Raw genomic sequence first — 25,561 nt, forward strand, 5'->3', positions numbered from 1 at the left:
CAGAGGCCTGCGGCTGCGTGGGTGTGCGTGGTTTCCCGCTGGTTGGGATTGGCGGAGTGTGCAAGTGACTGTTTGAGTGCCTGTGTGAGTGTGGAGGGGGGCTGCTGATGTCAGCATATGAGCTTTAATGGAGCCTTGCAGTGTGGAGCGAAAAAAACAAGGAGAGAGATGAAGTTGCCTTTCGATACTGTGTGTGCACAGTTGAGTAAACCACATCAAGTGGTGGCTCAGCCAGAATTGAGCTGGTAGTCCAGATTCCATGAAAACAGAGAGTAGCGAATTGTGAAAAATTATAATGCGCATAAAAAAACATAAGTAGTTTGAAGTCAGTAAGATAACATATTTTCCTCTGGTTTCACAGACTAGGCTTAAGCCCAGTCCTGGACAAAAATGCATGTTTGAGCTGTTTTAACTGAACTACTTGCACTGACATATCTTAAAATATGTCATCGCCATTGTTTTCTCTCAAGATGCACTCCAGTAATGTTTTAATGTTTATAAAAGCTACTTGGATGTCTTAATAAACTAAGGCCTAATCCTGGTGTAATCTAAGCCCTGTCTGTGAAACCAGACCATTGATTTTGAAGACAAAAAGTGATAGTTCACATAAAAATAAAAATAAAATGTAAGTAGCCTGACCTTTTTTCTTCTGTGGAACACAAAAGATTGGACCCCACTGACTTTCATTGTGTGGACAAAAGACCTTGAGACTTCAAAATGTCCTTTTTTGTTTCACGGAAGAACTCATAAATCTGTGGAACAACATGAGGTTGATTAAATAATGACTGATTTATTTTAGTTTTTTGTGAACTGTCCATTAAAGATTTCATGTACCTTGTATTCTTTACTGCTGCTTGTCATTTACCAAATTTAGGTACTTGCAGAACACTTACAAGGTACAAGAAAAGTCTCCTTATATACTGAAGGATGCAATAGTTAAAGAGTATGATCCCTGAATCGGTAAAGTTCCCTTTCACATTGAACCTTCAACTTTTGGGACATCGACTAGGCCAACGCTATTCTTCTTCCCTGTACACTTATGTGGAAAGACATGGATCAAGGACATGCAATAGCAACTTTTAAGAGACTTTAATTGATCAGTTCTTCTATCATGATTGGCAGACTGCCATGAGTTAAGGCGTATGATAATTTCTCTAATATTAGCTTTACTGTTACAGAGAAGGGGTACTAATGCTAATGTATACTCCATCTCTTGAGAGAGTTGTCACAGAGTAGAGGTTATTCGAGACCTGGACAGGGCAGCTATTGTGATAACAGTCCTTCTCTGCCACCGTTTGGTTTTGGTCAGCAGCAAAACTTTCTTTTGGTCAGTTTCCTTAGCTCAGTATGTTGGCTGGCTGTGTATAACTTCTTTTTTCATCCGAGTGCTAATAGTTTGGTAAAACAGTGCGATGGTAGAGGTGTTAGACTGTTTTAAAAATACTCTGTCGGAATGATGAGTTTATAAGGTCTTTGCTTGTATGAGTGCCAGTAAAAAAAATTCCCTCATACTCGCATGCTCCTACGCCTCCCCTTTCCTTTTGCCATCTCTCTCTCTCTCTCTCTCTCTCTCTCTCTCTCTCTCTCTCTCTCTCTCTCTCTCTCTCTGATTCTCTCAGACCATCTGCTCATTCTCTCTGTTGTCTGTATGGTGGTGGTGCTTCCTGGGGTTCTGTTGGACTCACTGGGCATGAGCATGTGAGAGGAAACGGTAAAAGAATGGAAAAAGAGTGATCTGGGGAGGTACACTCATTTTTGCCCTTTTGGACGTGCATGTGTGATGCAAGTGAAACAGATTTGTAGCTATTATACCAAAGATAGCATCATAGAGACCAAGCACATGGTGCTAATTTTAAGAGCACGGCGGAAGTTTTTCTTTTAAATGACAGTTAAAGATCAGTCATAACTCACCCCAGAATTAAAATATATATATAAGAATGTTAAGAAAATGTAGCTGTTATGTTAGGATTTTTAAAGTATTTTTTTTGCATATTGACGTTTGAATGACAGTTAAGCACATTTCCTATCAAATTATCCTTTTCCTAAATGCAAATAAACATTATTCTTTATTCTTACTCTACTGTAATGCTGAAAAAATATTGATTTAATTTATAGAATTACGTACCGTAGATACACTTAATTTACTTATGGTTGTAGTTGTACTGTCTTTAAAATAAGATTAATGAAAAATATAATTTAACAAAAATTTTAAATGTAATACAATAAAGGGTAACATACACCCATTAAGGTTATTTATAGTAAAGTTTGCTCAATAAACCTCAAGCAAAACATGCATGTTAAGAACCATTTTGGAGGAAAAGGTGGTGGAAAAAAAATCTTAGTACAAAAATAATATTTTCTTCATACAAATTGTTCTTTCACATTTTCTTTCTATTTTAATAAAAAAAATATTTATTGATTTTGGAGTGAGCAGTGTTAGAATTAGATTTTATTTTCATGTTCATTTTGTTTCATTTTATAATTTTTATTATTTATTTTTCCAATATAATTTTTTATGTTTAATTTATTTTTGTTTCAGTTTTAGTTTTAGTTATATTTTTTAAGTGTCCTATAATGCTTTTATTTTAAATTCGTTTTACATTTTCAACTTTCTTTGAAGAAGGTCTGCAAATTTACAAATCACAAAGTTCACTCGACTCGAGTTATTCTCTATATCAGTAAAAGCACTGTTTCTGAACTCCCTGAAACGCCTTGATTGTAGTCTTGAGTTTTATTCCAGGAACATGTCACAATATCCCTCATTTGAATAATTCCCGCCCAAGTTATACACAAAAAAAGGGGCGATGCCTGGTTGAGTTGCATTAGTAGTGTACTAAAACTCGCAGTTATGGTAAGGGGCGTGACATTTCCGAAACACGCTCAAAGCAGTTAACCAATCACAACACACCAATCCAGCTGACCAATCAGAACACATTGCGCTTTTCAGAAGGTGGAGCTTCATAGAGACAGGAATTAAACAGGGGTTTCCCGAAACCAACTATAGTCACAAGTTCCTTTGTTATCAACACAATTCAACTGAACTTGCAACCATATTTGGCTAACGATGCTTTTGAGAAACTCACCCCAGACCGTTACTGACAGACTGGTAAGAGAGGTGCTGCAAAATAATGTGTTTTTTGAACACTCAAGCATTAAAAACAAAATAAAGACTTTGTAAAAGGGCATAATAGGTCCCCTTAAATAAATAAATAAATAACCCTGAATGTGCTTGCTTCAATTACCTTATGTCAGTAACACAATGGCATGCTCACATATAATAGTGATATAATAAAAATATAAAAGTCCTTGCATGATTGGATGCAGTGACGTGTAATAACAGAAGAACGGGTTTGTAAATGTTTCGGCTGGTTTCACACTTTGGCCTCGTGTCCAAGCTGAATGGAGATTGTGCAACAGCAGTAACACACAGTGTTAGGGATCATTGCTGGGTGAGTGGAGACTTGGTAGGGCGGCACAGCCTGTGGCATCAAACACACAAGCACACGAACATGAACTAAGGCAGCTAAAACAGTGACACCTGTTCTGTAGGATCAATCTCCTCAGGAGACCAAAGGAAAAAGGAACCGGGCCAGGGCTCAGCACCAGCCTATGGCATCACACACACACACACACACACACACCATGTGGGACATTCACGCTCCAGTGTGCAATCGTAGAGACACACAAGAAATGGATACATGCTCACACTCGCACACCCACACACACATACCAGATACCAGACACTAAATCCATTGCTTTTCTCTGGCTAGAGAACACAATCTGGCTCTCTGCTGCAGTGCAGGCTTGAAGGGATACAACATAGTTTGAGCAGAAGAAGCATCTAATGGTCTGTGTATGTGTATATGTGCATCTGAGTGTTACTCAAAGAGTAAGGAGAACGTCACAATGCACTTCACAATGACCATGTTTATTGTGTAACCCTCTTAGACACACACAGACACACTCTCCCACACATATTCATATTGAAATGCTCTTTTTTGCTTCCCAGTTGGACATTTCCTTCCTTATTGCCATAACCTTTAGGTACCCTCTGCTGGTAAAAGGTCTTTTTTTTATGAATACCAAATAATGTTTTTTTTATTAATATTATTAATTTTGTTGTCCTGCTGATGCATTTGCCCTTCTATTAGGAGGAAGTAAGTCTAAGAAAGCTTTGAGATCATAACCTTTTTTGCAGCTCCCATAATGCTTTGCTAAACCACATTTAGACGCTTGGCTGGACCCAGGTTGCAGTTGATTGGATCTCAGTAGATTTGAGACTGTGATTTGATATAAGAGTTTAATTGTTCTCTAGAGATGCTTGATATGCAAGTACCATATCGGACAATGTTAGAAAATTTGGGGTTTTAATTTTGCCCATTAAAGTGAATCTTTAAATGTAATTCAGTAATACTGTTAAATGTAATCTTTAGTGAATTACAAAATCAATATTCATTTTTATTCTTCACATTATTCCAATGGGCCTATTTTTGCGTTTTTACTGATCAGATAGCTATCCGTTTTGTTAAAATTGCTCCATTTACACTTGGCAACATAAATGTGTCTTCGCCAAACCAATATAAATCTAATCTTCAATTCCTGTGCTATATGCAAATTAAACGGATTTAAACAGTTATATTAAACTGTAACATTTCACAATATTTCTGTTTTTACTGTGTTTTTGATCAGCCTTTCTGAGCATAAGAGATTTCATTCAAAAACATAAACATCTTACCAACCCCAATCTTTTGAGCAAATGGTATTGCATAGAGGTTTCAACAGCAAATCTGCTTTTAAACTTCCCACACATACAGTAACTTCAATCGCATCGCTGTAAACAATTTTTGTTTGTTTCTTCTCAGTAATGGACAAAAAAAAAGTCTACATTTTTGTCTGTGGTAATTGACAGATTGTCATAGTTGATAAAGATTAAGTTGCTTTGAACATGGAACATTCCTTTCTTGTATGTGTGTGTGTGTGTGTGTGTGTTTCAGTGGGCACAGATCACCCTCATCGTTCAGAGAGAGAGAGAGATTCAAGAGTTCTTTCCATTGTCTGGCATGATGTGTTGGACGTGAGCCATTGGCTGTTATCCAAAGTAGCTGGATGGCCTTAGTGTCACTGCTGTCACTGTAAGGAAAGTCTCACCTTATGAGCTCCCATGTTCCCTCTTTAGTTTACTGTGTCTTATGGTTAAAGACACAGTTCGGATTTTATCGAAGGCTTTAAAGTGATATTTCACAAAAAACTGAAAGCGCTGTCATCATTTTCTCACCCTCACGTTGTTAGAAACCTTTATGCCATTCTTTCTTCTGTGGAAAAACAAAAATATGCTTTTTTTCATAACAGGAACCGAAGGTATTATGCTCCAAAAAGGGCAAAAAACAATCCCATACAAGTCATCTATACTGTATCACTGCTGTAATAGGATGATGTGCAATATTTGAATTGATGTGAACATTTACTTTAATTTACTTGCTCTAGTAATCTTTAACCTAAATAACTTCCCCTTCCTCTGATGATGTGTTTACCGGCAAGCGGGCAAGCAGCCTGTCACTCACATGAGATCACAGCAAAAGCAAACCACAACGAACCAATCAATTCCTAACGGACAAAATCAAGTCCCGTCCTACATTTTTTCTTGTTTGAGAAGCTGTTTTACTCGCATATACGTCACATTAGGCTATGTGTCCACCAAATTGCTTTTTCACACGGCTGCCGTATTTTTCCAATCGTTTTCAATGGGAGCGCCGCGTTTTTAAAACGGCAGGAGCGTAACGCCGCACTGAGTGCCTAATTCACGCTGAAGCACTGAGCAATCGCCGAGAGTTGAATTTTTTTTAACTTTGGGTAAAACGAAGCTCTCATCACTGTCAAATACCACACCAACCAAACGTCACATTCTGCTTTTACAACGTCAACAGATGACAACAAGCATAATAACGGAATAAAATAATTTAAAACAAGAGCCAGAGCAAATACTTTACGCTGTATCAACATTTTATATAGAAACAACAGAAACAATCTATCTGTGAAATGAGGTACTAGTAACACTTCAGCGGATATTCCGTATCATAGCAAGCAAAGTGTCTCAAATGAAATAAACGCTGGGCTGCCAAAACGCTCACAAAAAAAGTGCCCACAGCTTGGGCTTTTCAGCAGAGCGCCCCATGGTGGACAACCGGCCTTAGGTTTCGTTTCATGCCGACTTTAAGCAAATAACAACATGTATTCAGTCTGTTTGAATATTGGTTGGCAAAATTTTGCAGGTAAAATCCAGTCAGAATCCTCACAATTGACCGTTCGCAAAGACCCGCCTCCCTTAGTTACTGTCGCTATGCCCGACAAGCTACGCCGCTCTCACGCCACACCATGTTCTCACGCAGTGAAAAATACATCACGGAGCAGAGAGGAGACTGACAACACGCTGACAGTACAGGACAGACCAGGTTGCTTTTCGGTTACTTTTGATATTAAACGTATTAAACAAAGTCTTACCTTTCAAATTTGGTCATTTTTACAAAGAAATTTAAACAATAAATACCGTTTTGTGGCTCTTTAATGTGTCTGTCAGATCGCTGTGTCGCTCAGTTAATGCTGCTCGTGAACCGATCATCTCTTCCTTCTAGTTCATTTATAGCATCAAATAAACATGAATGAACATAAGAGGAATGTTGTTTTAATCGCGGAAAGGCGTCAGTACACTCGGTTTTTCAAGTTCAAATTCTCCCATGTTAATCTACTAACTCTCCTGACTGCTTTGTCCGACAAAATGGCGGATGGCGAAGTATGATTGGTCAGATCACCTGTCAATCAAGCTCCCTGCGAAGGGTCAATTAGGAATTTTGTGTGAGGTTGAAAAAGTTAGCCATGTAGATTGTGCTCATGTTCAAGTTAGTCTTACGAATTCACCACACTGACCAACAGAAAGCTGCTCGGTTTGAAAGTGCTTCATACAACTCTACGCAATGGACAAGGGAAAATGGACACTTGTTCAGCTAATGTGACCACACCTTTACTGACCCTAATCTTCTGAACAGTACTGTACGTTTTAAGAAAAAAGAATGTATTTTGAAGTTGAACCATCGTCAGGACTCAGACCCAATGTGATCTCAGTCCCTGCATCCCAATTTGCATACTATCCACCCTAAATAGTATTCAAGAATCTTGAATACAGTTTGGGGGCAGATATTATGCGAATTGGGATGCAAAGAGTGTAACATAAGATAAGTCTTCACAGCCTGATGACAAATAGCTAGTTCGTGTATTTTAGGTAGACAGGGAGGGATGTTGCGAGCCCAGTTGCTTGATAAGATCAGCAAAGTGAAAGACAGAGATATACAGAAGAAAGGAAAACAGGGAGCAGATGCTGCTGGTTTTTGTTGTTTTGTTTATTTAACAGCCTCTTCTGTGCTTTTCTGTTCTATCAACATGATATTTATTGGCCTTTCAACCAGGCACCATGTTTGCAGTTTGTACATGTTACAGGCGTATGTGTGTTTTGTGCCCATGCCCTTTTTCCATGTGACTTAAAAGTGCCTTTGCCTCAGGTATCCCACATTCTCTGTGGACTGTTTCTGGCCCTGGTTTTATATCGGTGGCGTTTCTCTGCCCACTGGGCATGAGCAGTCCTGTTAAATATCACAGTGTGTGCTGTGAAGCATTTCCTGATTCGTTGTCATGTACGCTTTTGGCTCCTCTCCTCTTCTTAATGTTCCTCTCATTATAAAACCATGCGACTGTAAGAACATCTCAGTACGTGGCAGAAAACAAACCCTCCGCCACCTCCGATGACTGAATGAGACTGGAGGTACTGCGATATTGCCCCCGTTCTTGGTCAGGAGCCATGTTTTCATCTGTGCCCTGAATCGATCAAATAGATATCCAGCCTAATTGTTATTTTGTGATTAAAACACTGCATTAATGAGAGGATACTAATAGGAGTGCTTATGCAAGGGAGGGTAATGATAATAATTATTCTGATGACAGTGTGATTTGGCATTACAGGGGCTGCTTAGGAGAAACTGAGAGAGCAGGGAAAAAGGGAGAGGCAAGGGTGAGGAGGGAAAGAAAAATGAGTAGAGGTGGAGGAAGAGACTGTGTGTATTCAAATCAGTTTGCATTAATATAGAGCCGATCATCCATTTATTCTATCCATTCTGTACTATCTATCATTCCATCTGTCATCATTTGTTATATCATTCATTCTATCATTTTATCACTGTATCATTCCATTCCAATGTTTTATCATGCTATTCATCATTCTATCTCTTGTTCCACTGTTCGTGTTGTCATTCTATTTATCTTTCTATCTATCGATCATGCTTGCATTTGTTGTACCATTCTATCTAACATTTTATCATCGTTCACTCTATAGTTTGTTCTATCCTCCTCACTATTTCTCTATTGTTCATTTTATTTATCTATCCATCTATCTATCTATCTATCTATCTATCTATCTATCTATCTATCTATCTATCTATCTATCTATCTATCGTTCTATCGTTCTATCATTCTATCTAACATTTTATCATCGTTCACTATAGTTTGTTCTATCCTCCTTACTATTTCTCTATTGTTCATTTTATCTATCTATCTATCTATCTATCTATCTATCTATCTATCTATCTATCTATCTATCTATCTATCTATCTATCTATCTATCTATCTATCTATCTATCTATCTATCTATCTATCTATCTATCTATCTACAGTTCCAATTCGTTGTTATATCTGTATATCATTATAACTGTCATTCTACCTATCATTTTATCTATTTGTTCTATTGATCATTCTTTCATTTTGTCTGTCTGTCTGTCTGTCTGTCTGTCTGTCTATATCTAATATGTTTATCTGTCATCCTTGCTCACATCTTTCTCCTCACATTCTCAGAGTATTCAATGTACAAATGTCGTATGTGTGTCAAACTTCGGCAAAAATGTAGTCAGAATCCTCACAATTAGGAATTTTGTGCGAGGGTGAAAAAGTTTGCCATGTAGATTGTGCTCATGTTCAAGTTAGTCTTGTGAATTCACCACACTGACCAACAGAAAGCTGCTCGGTTTGAAAGTGCTTCATACATCTTTACGCAATGGACAAGGGAAAATGGACACTTGTTCAGCTAATGTGGTCAAGCTAATGTGACCACACCTTTACTGACCCTAATCTTCTGAACAGTACTGTACGTTTTAAGAAAAAGTAATGTATTTTGAAGTTGAAACATTATCAGGACTTAAATTAAATTTGCTGCTCAAACAGAGCCAATTAATAAAGTCCCCCAAGTGTCTATCGTAGCTCAGGTATGGGTTATAACAGAAAAGTATCAGCTTTGTTTGAGATCATTTTCTTATAATTGCGTTAGAGAAATAAAGTTGGAAACACATGAGACCTATGTCTATAAAGTAAAAGTATGTTATAAAATGAATTACTTAGCTCAGAAAATGTTATCTTAGGAGTATTTGGTATGAAATGTTTGAGTTTTTGATTGTAGACTTCTAGACATCATAGCAGATCTTTGCATGGTTTGAGATACTATCAGAGAATTTCTTGTCAAACTAAAGGAGACTCTCAAGAAAAATCTGAGAAGCAGAAGACCTTGCTTTCCATTTTTATCTTGGTGTTCTCTAGGAGAGCGATTTTGAGATATTAAAGAGATCTCAGTTGTGATTTTCCTTTCCTGCAGATGCTGTAGTCAACCATTTATGCGGACAGTGTTGTGTGTGTTCATGCAGGTTTGAACAGGTTGGTGTGTTCTGACAGAGCTAACATGTGATTTGGTGCGACAGCGTCCTCATAAAAGTGTGCACTAGTGAGAAGTCACAGCTAAGTGTGTGCTAGTGAGAAGTCCTCTTGCCCTCATAAAAATACACACACATTATGCAATCTAAGTATTGAATGACAATGAATGAGAAACAGAGGAACTGTACAGATATGCAGTCATATTTTACAGTTTAACTATATCAAATATTGGTACAGATAAGTGTTAGTATATATAATATTTGATTATATTTGTATTACTGTAAGGGGTTAACAGTCTTTTTTATTATATATATATAGATACTGGTGTCACGGTTCGGTTAATTTTCGAAACAGGAAAAAAATGCCAGAGAAATTTCCTTGATTTCATTTTTTTTATTTTTTTATTATTAAAACTAACATCATAAAGTATGATCATTTTTTACTTTGAGCAATGATGGAGCTATACGTGACTCTTTTTAGGAGAATATAAAACAAAAACAGCTCCTTAAAAAATTAAATGTAATACTGTAGTAGTAGGAAACAAAGGTTTATTTTATTTTAGATTTACATTTGAGGGCAGCATTTTTATTCATAATGTCGAAATAAAACCGACGTAACGTTACTTGAAAGCATTGTAGCCTACTATTACTGCCAAACTTCCATGGTTAGTGTTACTACAGTAAATCCAATGGTGAATTTTGCTGATCTGTGGACACTGGATAGTTCATACAATGTTTCTCCTGTTTTCCACATCAGCATAAATGCAAATAACATTATGAGCGTGCTTGCCACGCGAGATTTTGGTTGGCAGGAAAAATACGAACCATTCGGTTTGTAATGCGTACCGAACCGAAAGCCTCGTACCGAACGGTTCAATATATATAATATATATATATATATAGCCTCTGTCCTCAACATGTTTATGTGGAAGAAGAGTAAATTATAATATTCATTCATTGTTGTATGATGCACGCTAGTAGTTTGTGACACACACACCGCAAGTCTGATGTAAAGATCACCATGGTCTGATGATTGCTATTGATTCTGACTTTATATAGCTGTTTTTGGTTACCATGGTAACTCGGTGGGTCTACCCCTGCAGTAGCACACGAAGCCAGCACATACACGCACAGACGAAGATGGAAGGAACTATCTAGGGGATGCAAGCACACTCAATGCAGTATACAATACCTTTTAAAGATGGGGGTGAAGAAGGGGAAGTGTGTTAGAGACAGAGAGAGAGAGAGAGAGAGAGAGGCATCAGCTTTCCATGTATCCTTCAGGGAGCAATGTGTATGATACACGCAAGTTGATTGCATGTACATGTGGTGTTTGACTGAGAGGTGAGAGGTCACAATCCACTGTCATCTTAACAATAAAGGGGATGGGTGGTGATAGCCAGTGTTTAAGATGGTAACAGAAAGATTGCAGGTTTAGTCCTCAGTAGGAGTGGCCCATGAACTGCACAGTTAGAGCAGCCGTCAGTGCTCTGCCTTTGTGTAGGGTGTTTGACCCCAGCGTAATGGAGGAGAAGTGACCCTGCAATTAGTGAACTACAAGTGGAGATGGTTTGGATAAAATCATCAGATAAATGCACGGCAGAAACTCATTTTCCTAATCAGTATTTGTCTGGTTTTCCATTTTAAATATCTAAGCATCCTTTACGTGAGATCAATATACTTGAAAAGGAAAATGTGAAGTTTGAGCAACTTGACAAGCCTAAATCTTATTAAATATTGTTAGATTAATGCTTAAAGAAGTAACTCAAAATGGCCAAATATTGACCTTTGAAACTGAATTCACTGTAGTTAGTCATTTAGCATGTGTTTTTACAGTACATTAATTACTTCCTGCAGTAACCTGGGATTAAGACTTGTGCTGGAGGGCACAGTGGTAATGAGGACAGTGATTTCGGTGAGTCTGCAGTTCATGGGTCACAGCGAGCTGGGATCAGGCTATTGAACTATATCTGTAACCATTATAATATCAAAGCCATAATCTGGTTTATTAGTGAAATATTTATAGTATTATATTTCTCAGCATAACTCATCCCACACTGTTTGTGCTATTGACATAATCTATTCTTCGAATTGTGTGGCTTGTGAGGAGAGGTGTGCGGTTACTTTTCTAAGTCATCAGACTTTTTCCATCTGGTGGAAAATCAAACATATTCTTGTAAAGAAGTCTCTTATGTTCACAGAGGCTGCATTTTTACCATTTAAAATAACGCTTTTATATTTGAATATTTACATGTATATACCGAATATATAATATATATAAAATTACAATTAAATGTATTCCTGTGATTGAAAAGCAGCCATTACTCCAGTCACATGATTCTACAGAAATCATTGTAATATGCTGATTAGGTGCTCAAGAAATGTTTCTTATTATTATCAATGTTGGAAACAGTTTTGATGCTTAATATTTTTGTAGAAACCGTGATTTAAAAAAATGTCAGGGGCACATGTGCTCCTAATTTGAAAAAGGAGTGCATAAAGAACGTTAGGGGTGCAATGAAAATTTATTCAATATTTATTTATAAAGGGATACGAGGAGACATTCACAGGCGAAATGGTTTAATTAGTTTGAATACAAAAACGACACTTTTAAAAAATATTTCTGCTTTAAAATGTATTTATTTAGCAATTATTAAAAATTATGTACAGTATATTCTAAACATTAAATCAACTGCCAGATAAAGTATATTTTGTAACAAAATACCAATAATAAACAGAAAATAAAATGTTCTGCATAATGCAGGACTTTTATTTATAAACAAGGCCCATACTGGGACTATAAAAAAAAAAAAAGTATTTACTTCTTCCATTCAAATAATTCAAATATGCATGCTTACATACATCTAAAACATATTACAATACAAAAGTTAAGTAAAGTAAATATTTTCAAAATTCATTAACCATAAATCATATGCACGGTATTAATTGATTGTGAACTGCTCTGAAACCACGAGCGTTTTGTCTTCGGACGCGCAGCACTCATATTTATTGAAGTAAATCATTGTCAAAAATCCCATTAGGCCGTATCACGATTCCCGTTTTCTGGCCTCTAATTTAAGACCTCTTAAAATGATAATTGAGAATTTTATTATATTATAAGTTACCCATAAGTTATGACCTTAAATTTGACACAACTGACTTTTTATTCACACTCGTGCTGTTAAATACATTTTACAGTTCACACAGATCTATTTTTAGTCGCGAATGCAATTAAAATGCTCGCGCTGTGGAGCCCTGTGCAAATCTTCTTGTCAAAACTGCTTTGTTTAAACAGACACAATACTTAATGTGAATAAAATATTCAAATGCACTAGAGCAGCTTAAAGATGATGTTGATCATCTCTGTGGCATTCTTTACAAACATATTGGTTGCACATGTTTGTGGACAACAGCTAATACTCTGATGGGAACAGTCACAGTCATCAATATGTGTCAAGTGTCTTTAGAGATCCCAGAGGTCAAACCTTCAATCCACTAATCCCTCCATGGATGTGTAGAGATTTAATAGGCTGAGATTGCATTCATACTAAACAAGTTGCGTATTCTAGAAATCTCAGCTGTGATTATCCGTTGCTTGCGTGACATTTTGCAGTATAAAATGTAGTTTAATTGGGTTTCAACTTCTTTGCAGACACTCTTCTCTCTGTCAGTCGTCAGTGGTTTTTTTTTTATTAATTAATTTTTCAGTCAGGCTCTATTTCTAGTAACTGGGACAAGCTTGTGGTCACCGTGCTTCAGGCATCCAGCGAATTATGGTAATAAAAAATAAAAAAATCTGCAAAGTTATAAAATGGATTCCTCTTAATTACTGCTATACTCCTGCATGAAGACACAAGCCCTGATTTAATTAACCGTTTGACAGTTGGGAAATCTCTTAGTCCTTTAATTACACTCATATCCTGTAGTATTTCCAAACTAATGATTTCTTGATTTTTCACATTCTGGTCATTTGAATTAAATTCAGCATTAGATTTTGACAGAGGTCTTATCAACGTATTGGCATCTTACCCCCCAGCGTTAAACTTCACGTAGAAATTTTTCTTATTTAGAAGTTGCTAGTAAATTTCACAATAAGTTACCATAAAACTGCAAGTAACACATTGAGTTAAATATGAAATATTGAAGTAGAAAAACTGAAACGGTATTTTATGTAAGCAATAAGGTACGAGAGGATGTGCTGTATCGTGAATAGTCAGAAAAAAACTCTGCTTCGCGTCGTGCCTAACAACGCCCTTCAGCCGTGACTTATTCACGATATAGCACTTGCCTCGAGTACCTTATTGCTTTTATAAAACGGTTACCACACAATACAACTATTAAAGCCGAAAAATATGTATCTATGCAACTTTCATGAAGTAAAATTACTAAAATTACTAAAAGCCTTCCTTCCGCTGGAAGAAATAGTCCCTGACCGTAAACAGCAACAGAAGTTACATACATTATTTCGCCAATAGATGGCGGCAAAGACTGTCTTTATGAGTGAGTCAGTCAGCAGAGAAGACTTTTATATTGAAAGGACTCAAACTTGTGGGAAAACCCCTTAAGTGTTAAAAGGACAAGATACAGCGGACATTCAAACGGATTTTTATTTTAGGACTGACCTGAAGGAAAATGCTATATCTAGCCTACTGTAAATGCAGGTAACGTTACACTCGCTTACTCGATCTCTCGATCTCTCACATACTCTACTTTAGCTTCAATGAACAATATCGATGTGATCAAACATGTGTTTAAGTTGCTAAGAGCGGTTGCTAGGGGTGTTGTGTAGTGATGCCATAGACTGTAAAAAGAATAGTGAGTGATGCATAGAACCGCTAGGTGAAGCGGTCATAGCCGTGTTTTATCGTGAATAAAACACAGCTATTGACCAATCAGAATCAAGGATTGGAACGAACCGTTTTATAAGACTTTACAGTGCAAAAGTTTTTAATTAATGCAAAGCTCCTTTGATTCAATGACATTTAGCAATCACATGCAAGTATCACAGTCTTTTCCTAAAGATGACAGAGAAGTAGAGTTTTTCCAGAGATGCAAATAGGCCACTGTGAGAAAAACAGGGTTTCATAGGGGAACGACCAAGTCCCCAAGATGATGATCTGGTTCCATATATAGTACAATGAGTGTAAATAGCTAATGTGGCTAATTCTGTCCATCATGATTCAAGGGTGACTCACTGCCTAGTCCACACGTGTGTGTGTGTGTGTGTGTGTGTGTGTGTGTGTGTGTGTGTGTGTGTGTGTGTGTGTGTGTGAGATTTGTTTAAGCACTGTTGATTATTTTTAGGAGATCTAGACTTTGCCTGATGTTGCATTGTAAGCTGTTTTTATTTGATTATATTAATGTAAGGACATTTCAACACTGTGTTCTATGTGGAGCTTTCATCTGAAAGCTGAATAAATAAGCATTGATGTATATGGTTTGTTAGGATAGGATCATATTTGGCCGAGTTACAACTATTTCTGTAATCTGAGGATGTAAAAGAATCTAAACATTGAGAAAATCGCCTTTAAAGTTGTCCATTTATACTTGTAATTGTGCTGCATTCACTCACAAAAATATTTTTTTATATATATTTACGGCAAGAAATTTACTAAATGTCTTCATGGAACATGATCTTTACTTAATATCGTAATGATTTTTGGCATAAAAGAAAAATGGATAATTTCGACCCATACAATGTATTGTTAGCTATTGCCACAAATATACCCTTGCGACTTATGACAGGGTCACATTATCACATATCGTCAAAACTATATGGGAAAGATGGCAAATATTTATTTTCAGGAGCAGAGCAGACTCTTTCAGTTTATAAGTGTTGCATCTGTTGTCAAACTGAACTAAATGGTTTTTATTTCTATAAAAAAAGCAAAAAGACAGGGGGTGGTGCCGCGGTGGCCATATGTAATCGGGCACTGTGAAACACCGGTAACACCGACTACCGCAACAAGCCTATTGTAAACAAGGAACACTGTTGTGGAGAGTTCGCAAAGAAACTTTTATTTAAAAAGCAAAGCAGCCAACTGATCTTACAGCAGCTGCATTACAAAACGTGAGTAAATGATTTCATAATGCTTTGTCTGTAAATGACCGTTTTATACGGATAGAATTTTCAAAACACTTGCGTGCAATAGGTAGTAGGTGTTGATACGTTTCCAATGCAATGATGTTAACCAATCATAACAGTAGCATTTACTGACAGACCTTAAAGGAGCCGCCCCTTAAAAACTGATCATTTTAGACAGAGGGTCAAGAGAAGAAATCGTTTTTCTGCATATATGTTTTTTTTTTTTTGTGTGCAAAAACATTACTAGCATTATAAGTGAAACTCAAGAAACATAATAAAATAATTTAAAAAATCATCATGACCCCTTTAATAGAAAATGGTTCTATAAAATCTTATCAAAATATGATACAAATAATTTTGTAATAAATTATCAAATATTATTTTAAAATTAAGTACTTTTTTTTTTTTATAAAATTAATGATTTTTTTTTTTAAATCGTTAATAGTTCAATCTGTAACAATTGCTGTTAAAATATTACTGTTATCAGATACGGATGTTGTTTTTTTGCTTCATAACTGGGGTTATTACGGGTCACAGTGAATTGTTCAGAACACGGATACACCTTATCAACAAACGCGCTGTAGTCTTAACTTATCAATACCCCTCATTGATCCGCGAGTCCTTTTCCCTCTGACCCAAGCATTTTTCTCACTCCTCTGAACGAGAAGGGGATTGGGGAGAGGTTGTTTTTTTTCCATACGGAGGGTGGGTTGTGCAAGCTCCGACTTTCCCCCCCGGGGTCCTAAATCTCCCATGGGACAATTTAGAAGTTGCAGTGCTGAGACTGCAAGCTTTTAGCCTCTCTTATCAGGGCCTGGCCTTGCTGACATGCGCGTCTTACACACATACACACGCATACGCAGGTGCGCCCCACCGGTTAGCAGTAGATCTCCCAGATTGCATTGGGCCATTGACATTCCATCAAATCCCATCAGCACTTGCTTCACTTGGCTGAAGCTCAGAGAGTTCAGTTCATCCTGGGAGCCAAAATGTTACGGTGTTCTCTGACGATCGCACAATGCAGGGGTATTGACATGGAGAAATATGTATTACAAATACTGGTCACATTCAGTTCTGTAGCTCCGAAGTACAATAAACATGCAATTACTGCACAAATGCTTCTTTAAAAGAAGAAAAGTGTTGATATGTGTAAGTCAAGTAATGCTGATGTAGCCTCACTGTGGCGGGTTGTGCTCGGTGGCATATTGTGCGTTTGCTGTAGCTCCGATCAATACAGAAGCTCTATAAAACAGAAGGAACTCTCAGTGCCTGGCCACAGTAATGTAATGCATGTAGTCCAATGTGGACAGTATTCATGCCGGAAATATATGGAGAGCTTATACAGTGTGGCTGCTCTAAAGGCCAAATGGTGATACAATCAAAAGTACACTATATGTTTCAGGCTTTTGATAATATCTAATATACATATTTCATTTTTCAGTTTCATGTATTGTCCCTAATTTATTTAGGGATGTACAAACTGTATATTCTGTCCCTAAACCTCTATCTCTAAACCTACCCATCACAGAAACATTTTGGCTTTTTTTCTTTTTATTTTCAAAAAATAAGTTTAGTATGTTTTTTTTTATATACCATGTTTAATATTATATTATTTAATATTATATTATATATATTCAAGACTTCCGTATGCATTTTTACGGAGTCCCGCACGTTACATGCAGGAAATAAATGGTAGGCTAAATCGTGTGGACAATTTACTATTTTGTTCCCTCAAAATAAAAATCGTGTGGACAATTTAGTATTTCGTTCGCTCGATTCATAAATAGTGCGCACGATTTACTATTTAGTTCCCTTGATTTGCTATATCGTGTGCATGATTTATAAATTGAGAGAACAAATGAGTAAATCGAGGGAACGAATGAGTAAATCGTGTGCGCGATTTATAAATCGATGGAATAGTAAATTGTGCGAACAATTTACTTTTTTTTTTCTTTGCATATCATGTGCAGGGCTCCATAAATATTTGACATAAATATACTCTTTGAATCCAAAGTTTTGAATTGACTAAAATTAAATTCACAGAAGTTAATACATTTTTGAAAGTTTAAATCCGAGGTGCTATTGAAACATCTTACGCTTGCAAATTGCGAGTCAGGATCCCCAGACAATTACCTTTTTTATTTTATTGTTTTTATTTATTTATTTATTTTTAATAGAAAAATAGATAGACCCAAAACTCGGTCTGGCCAGTGGGCCAACCTAATTTTTTTGTGTTTTTACAAATATGTGGTCTGAAAATGAGTATTTATTATGCATGTCTGTTGTATGATATGCGAACACATGATCGCACTTGTGGTTGAGTGTTTTTAAGCCATCTGATGATAATCTACTTCCTGAAGCCCACTCGCAGGACAAGCAGAAAAATTCTGCATCTCTTCTTCCCCCTCCACTCTCAGTTCCGACACCTCTCCGCATTTCCCGTTTTCTCATTCCCCCTCTTCTCTGTTTATACACCCATCTTTCTTTCTCACACTCTCCATTTCAGTTTCTCTCACTAGGGGCTCTCTCCGTCTGTTCTGCCACTGTTTATGTTCTTTCTTCCCTCTATCTTCTCGCTCTCTCTCTCTCTCTGCAGAAATGCTGAGGCGGCAGTAGCGCTCTGACTGAATTAAGATTGTATGATTGATGTGCAGCACTCTCAAACGAGAGCGAGAGAACGAAATGCAGGAGGGAAAGGAAGGCTGAAAGGGAAGGATAAAAGATAAGACGAGGAGGAGTGAAGAGAAAACAGGGTGGAATAGGCAACAAAAAGCTTTTCAATACTGGGCAGACCGAAAGAGAAACATGCAGATGTCAGGGTGTGAAAGGTGCCGGATTTGACGTTTAAAGACTGGGGAGAAAGAGGAAGTGGAAGAAATAGGAGTGTTTGGTGTTTACTGAGATTATGCAGAAAGACTGAAGGATGAATGGAGGAATGAGAGAGAAATTAAAGTGAAAAAGGAGGCATATCAAAATGACGGACAGACTGTAAATATGAAAAAAAAAACTTTTGACAGAAATATTAAATGTGAATGGCTGCTATATCTGAAACGTACTGTATACTTACACCCATGATTCTCCTGTCCACACACAAGTGTAGGTTAGAAGTTAATTTGGGAGAGTGGGGCTAGTTGTCACAAAAAAGTCTGTCCTCCACATAAACGTTCACATTTCTTGTAATTTTTTTTTTTGTCAAATTGTCATGCGTTTTATATACTTTCTTAAAATTTCGAAAATATAGGGTCAGTAAGATTTTTAGAAAATTAATAATTTTATTCAGCACTAAGAATATAATGACCCATTACATGGGTTGAAACAACCCAGCATTTTTTAGAGTGAAAGAATCCTGAAAAACATTCTCACAGTTTCCACAAAAATATTAAGCAGCACAACTGTAAGAAATTTGTCTTGTGCACCAAATCATCATATTAGAATGATTTCTGAAGGATCATGTGACACTGAAGTCTAGAGTAATGATGCTGAAAATTCAGCTTTACCATCACAAAAAAAAAAAAATTTTTTTTGAAATACATTAAAATAAAAAAATGGTCGACTTAAATTGTAATTATATTTCACAATTTTACTGTTTACCGTAAAAGCCTTAGCCTTAGTGAGCATAAGAGACTTATTTAAAAAACCTTTAACATTTTAGCTGATTCAATTTTGTTTTGTCATCAAAATTTTGCTGAAACCCAATGTGACGACAACTTACTCCATATAGTTCCCCATAAACTGTATCTTCATTCCTGGTCAATGATCTTTGACTTTTTTTGTAGTCAAAATGTAAGGTACTGTATGTGCTTTTAGAAAAATTGGGTTTAAAAATAAACCTTCCCTGAGAAATATTCCCTGGAGATAAAATTGTGACAACAAGAAACGGTCTCTGCTCTATTCATATCGAGTATGAATCATATTTTACATCCCTGCACATTAGAGCTGCAATCATCCTATTAACTAACCTTTAGCACAACTGCAAGAGATGCAGAACGAATCAGTGGGTGAGATGGTGTTTGTGCGATAAAGGACAGATTAAGAATATAAATGTTTCTACACAAATGTTTGTATTGAAAAAGTCGAAGAACAAGGCAGGAGAGAGATGGTAAGGGAAGTTCTCATTTACACTATTACACAATGTACATAATTTATTTTTATTTTTGGTCAATTTCCAGCAGGTTCTGGAAAGTAAGCAGGTCATTAAATTAATATGAATATTTCAGGCACACAGATTATAGCTGTAAAGAAGAACAGCTTGAAATTGTGGTTGAAACCTAAGAATGTTTTTCCATACAATCTATATCGATATCACAACACAACACAAACTCTCAGCCAGAATAGATCAATATGATCACTGGCAGCAAACACATATATGTTTCCAATCTCACAGGTGGATGGTGTGTGCTGCTGTTTCTATGTAAAGCAGAGACATGTTTGTTTAAATCGCCAGGTGTTTGGATTGCTCAGTGGAAACAGCGTTGGGCCAGTTTTCATAAAAGAATAAAATAAAACTGAGCTTGTTTTAGTCGCAGGGTGGCAATTAATCTAAAAATACACAATCTTTCATATATATATATATATATACACACACACACACACACACACACACACACATATACATACATAAAATTTGGGAACTTTGGGGAAATTAGTTTAGATTTTGAATTAGATTGTTTTCCAATATGATTTTATGATTTTTCATATTTGGACAGATTTACAGTAAATGGAAACTAATTAAGACATTTTACTGGCTAATGTCAGTGAGATATTGATACCATCTCTTTGTTCAATCTAGAGTGAAATCTAGAGCAGTTCGTAAAAGGATATTCACTGGTTTTGTTCATAAAATGAAAGTCAATGGGGTCCAACCCAATATTGGCTATTGGAGATTTTAAAAATATATATATTTTGTGCTCCATAGAAGAATGTCACACAGGTTTGGGATGACATGAGTGTGGGTAACTGATGACATAATTAAAATTTTTGTTGAACTATCCCTGTTTTAGGTGTATTAGAGCAGACTGTTTACATGAGTGTGTTGGTTTTGAATGTAATGTTACTCCAGCTGCCGAATCAGGATCTTTCTGCATATTGCATCAGTAAACCAGCCCTCATGAGCGTGCAGTTAGCATCCAGCAGTCAGCTCAGTGTCTAACACAGGCTTACCGCAATGAAAACCATTAAAGGAATCCATGATGGAGGAAGAAAGCTATAGAGAGTGCGTTAGAGTGAGAGAGAGGGGAAATGAGAGAAGAGGGCACTATGACAGTGGAGCAACGAACAAATCTCTGTGAATCAAGAGTCACTTAGACCTCTAAAGACCCGAACGCAGCAGGATGCAGTAGAATTTAACGTCACAAATAATAAAATACAGAAAAGGAGAGCGACAGAGTGAAAGAAATGGGTTTCAAGGAGGAGAGGAGCAGACTCTTTAATCTGTCATGTATCTATTTTTAGTGTAGCGTATATGGAACAGGAGGGGGAATTCATAACTGAAGGCTTTTTAGCATGATGGATCACACACACACTCGCTTCAGGTCCCTCTGCAGGAAAAACTGAGCAATCGAAGAGGAAAGGAAAATGCAAAGATTGAGACAGGAAGACCACGGTGTGCCAAAGACAATGGGAAAGCGTGTTGGCGAGAGCCCTTGCTGAGTCTTGTGGATTACTTCATTCAATTTGTAAGGTTGTTTGTTTTATTTCAGTTGAGTTGTGTTCATCTCATCAGCTCTGTTTCCCCCTAAAGCACACAGTCAGCTCAAATCTAAAGCGCAGAAACCCCTCAAAAATAAAAAAGATAGAAAAAACCTGGCCAACACGTATATGTCCATCAAACCCATGCAGTTACAAGATGTGTAATTCTTGTCATTAACTAACAAAGTGCTGTCAACTCAAAGGTCAAATTTACAATGAAGTTCTCACTGTTATTTCTCGCAGGAAGTGGCAGAAGTGTTCATTTGAGCTTGGTTTTTCAGATTAAACATTTGCACACACAAACTAAAGGTGCGTAACTAAAGGTCAGTCCTTTTCAGTATCAGTTGGCAATAAGGGTTGTTACAAATATGACAAAGTTGAGTTCCATAAAGGAATGCACAATGACGTAATGGGCGGTGCAGACAATGCAGGTCTTGTGACTCGTTGTCCTTTAAACGATGCCCATGAAAAGTTTCTAAAGCCTGGAGGTCTAACTGACCGCATTAGATGACTCTCCTCTCCTCTGGATCGCTTTCTGATAATGTAATATGGAGTTTTTAGTTGTGAGCAGTCGAGCGTTAATATGCTGATGCTTTATAATGCAGTGTGTGCATGGGAGGGAGTGTACAGTGTACAGTACAGTGTACAGTGTACATGTCAGTGTGTGTGAGGTGATGGGAAAGTAGGGACAAGAAGAGGTGGTCATGGGAAGGTTTCAAGGACACTTAAAAAAAAAAGTTATATTTAAAGGAAAAAATTGCCTTTTAGAAGTTAGCTGAATCTAACAAAGCCTCCCATTGGGGACATCCTTAATGGTAAAAATTAGATTCCTGCTTAAAGGAACACGCCGACTTTTTGGGACTTTAGCTTATTCACCGTATCCCACAGAGTTAGATAAGTCCATACAGTAGCAGTATGATAGCTGAAGCCATTTACCTCCAGTCTTTGTGCTAAGCTAGGCTAGTGGTGGGTGCGTCAGACAGTTACGGCACGCACGGAGATGAGAAGGGTATGTATGGACTTATCTAACTCTGGGGATAGGGTGAATAAGCTAAAGTCCCAAAAAGTCGGCGTGTTCCTTTAAAACAAGAATATATTGCAAATGTAATTTAAGATTAATTTTCTCCAAATATTAAAATTGATCAGCGTTTAAGGCTATTTAGATACTAAAACAAAGAAAAAAAAATCTATATATATTATTACGGTGTAGCTAACTAAGCGTGTATGTTTTAAAGAAGAGACAAATATGTATACCGTATATAGAAGGAAAACATTGTATATATTTGGCTTTTTGCAGACTTTTTAATTAAAGCCAAAGAGATTGAAAGAGGGACCTGGCACCATCACTACCTCTTATTAGTCTAATACACATTTAAACTGCTGATGGAGAGATGCAGTAGACTCTCTCAGATGCTGGCCAACTCTCCATTTCACAGCCCTTCTCTCTCTCTTTCTCTGTTGCCAGCTCTCCCTGCCTTTCCTTTTCTTTTCCTCCTCATTTAAATACATCTACATTCTCACTGTTGTCCTTCTGTCTTATTTTTTCTCTCCTTCTCTCTCTCAATTACCCTTGTACAGAAACAGAACCAGAGAGAAGAGTGTTGAAATGAGAAAGGAAGATCTCAGTTGTTTAGTAGTTTAGTGTGCAGCACTATGCAGCATCTCTGTCTGTGGTTTCTGCCGTGAAGGGTTTGCACAAATGCTCGCATTTCATTTCTCAGAACAACCGCTCTGCTCATGCTCACTTCAGCGCTCGAGTGGTTGCCATGGATACCACTTTAAGTCTCCCAGCATGCATTGTACTGCTAGCCGCGTTAGCCCTGAGCTAACTGTCTGTTGGTGATTTCAATGAGCTCTGAATAAGCATGAGTGTGTGTTTGTGTGTAAGGACTTAGTCATGATGTGAGCTTGTGTCCCTAAGAGGTCTTTGTTTGCTCTTTTTGCGCCACAAAATAACTGATGTACTTTGAACAGTTTACATGCAGTATACAGACAGATTGATGTGAATTCTTGTGGCATGTTCATATGCATGGCTCCAGACTGCGGCCAAATGGATGCATTTTGCAAACTTTTTCCTGCTGATGTGACTAAATTTTGTTCAAGGTCATCAGCCCAACTGACAGAACTGCCATTTATGTTGCATATGAGAAACATTAAATAGAAAACGAACCCCTTATACGTGTTCTTGCGCTGCTCGGACAGATTATTAGCTCGGACCAATGGCACTGTTACTACACTGCACTGGGAGATCCAGTGAGAAAGCGGTGTAGCTAACTACCGTTTGAATTCGCCACAGAATTAATAACATCGCTACAAGATCTAGTGAGAAGCGTTCAAATTTGGTGCAGAATTCTCAGCTAGAAGGGTTTCCAGTCCACAAATCACCAACATTCACCATGGATTTAATGTAGTAGTACTAACTGTAACCATGGTATTGTGGCAGAAGTAGTATAATGTTTTTACATTATTCATTTCAGGGTTCGTATAGCCTTTCGAGAGTGAAAATCAAGCACGTTTTAAGAACTTTCAAGTGCTTCACACAACTTTTCCCAGCAGTTCAAAACTGTTAGTTTTATATTAAACATAAAATAACCTTATCTTGATTGATCAAGGTATTGATCTGTTCTGACTTGTCCAATTTTCAGCATAAATTTTTCATGTTGCATCAAAATTCTGTCTATTCATCCATTTGAAGTTGGGTTTTAATGTACCCAAGTGTACCTAAAATAAAAAGAGTTTAATATACAGGTTTGTGGCTCTTAATTTTTTTTTTTTAGTTAACCACTTGTAAACTTATTTTCACCGTTCTTTTTTTATAAATATAGGATTTGTATTAAATGTATTTTCATTGAGTCGAATCCGTAATCGAAATCGAATTTAGAATCGAAATCGAATCGAATTTAGAGCTTGCGAATCGAAATCGAACATTTGAATCGATACCCAGCCCTACTGCATGTGTTTTTGTATGTGTGCTTATCTGTATGTCACATGCATGACATAAGCAGTTATGGCAAGTGCGGAGAGTGTGTGTGGTATCAGTGCCTGTGGCAGCTGGTAAAGAGACACACAGTAACTGGATAATGAGTGCTCTATTACAGCCAGGCTGAATCTGTCCACACTCATCTGTTTTATACAGCCCTGCAGGTGTGTGTGCGAGTGTGTGTGTGCGAGTGTGAGTGTGCGCGTGTGTGCGTGTGTGCGCGTGTGTGTGAGCCCGCACGTGTGTGTGTGAGCCCAGGCCTACAGCTCCGTATCACTTACTAGAGCACACTTATCACCAAACTCTGCAAGCGGACAACATTATGTGCATGATTTGTTGTTGTTGTTGTAATATTAATTCCTTAATACCATTTGTACTAATATTATAGTATAATCTATAATGAAATTAATATTTTGACATTATATTTGGTTATTTTTATAACATTGTAAAGCTCATACATTTTGATTATTGCATTTTGCAAGGTGATTTTAATATTATGGTAAAAAAATACTTTGAAATAAATATGTTTGATGTGAGCCTTAACTTTGCCTCTTACTCCGTTTGAGTGGATGATTTTAACCACCATCATTGCCAACTGCATCGTACTGGCTCTTGAACAACACTTACCAGATGGAGACAAAACTCCACTGTCAGAACGACTGGTAAAGTGCAACACACACACACACACACACACACACACACACACATGCATACATACATACATACATACATTTACTTAGCTATTTAAATGGGGACATTGCATAGATTTCTTTCGGATTTTTACATTATTTACAACTTTATTTATTTACTTTATTTTTATACTGTTTCTACAAATGCACTTCACAGTATGTGCACTTCACAGTATGTGCACTTCACAAAAACACTTAATTTAGTATGATATATAACCTGTTTTTCTCATGGGGACACAAAAAAGTCCCCTTAAGGTCAACATTTACTGGTATCCTTATGGGATGAACCATCCATTTGGTCCCCAAAATGTACGGAATATCACACACACACACATGCACGCACACACGCACGCACACACACACATATAGTAATGGTTTAATA

General features: G+C 37.1%; 1 protein-coding gene across 1 annotated transcript in view; it reads left to right on the forward strand.

The window, feature by feature from the left end:
- Nucleotides 1–25,561, forward strand: part of cacna1ab (calcium channel, voltage-dependent, P/Q type, alpha 1A subunit, b) — a 119,979-nt gene that overhangs the window by 24,436 nt on the left and 69,982 nt on the right. Inside the window, exon 4 of the mRNA XM_079598129.1 lies at nucleotides 25,047–25,152. Coding sequence (XP_079454255.1) covers nucleotides 25,047–25,152 — 106 coding nt within the window. The remainder of the gene's footprint in view (nucleotides 1–25,046; nucleotides 25,153–25,561) is intronic.

This window comes from Phoxinus phoxinus, assembly GCF_949152265.1.
Source record: "Phoxinus phoxinus genome assembly, chromosome: 22".
Lineage (NCBI taxonomy): Eukaryota > Metazoa > Chordata > Actinopteri > Cypriniformes > Leuciscidae > Phoxinus > Phoxinus phoxinus.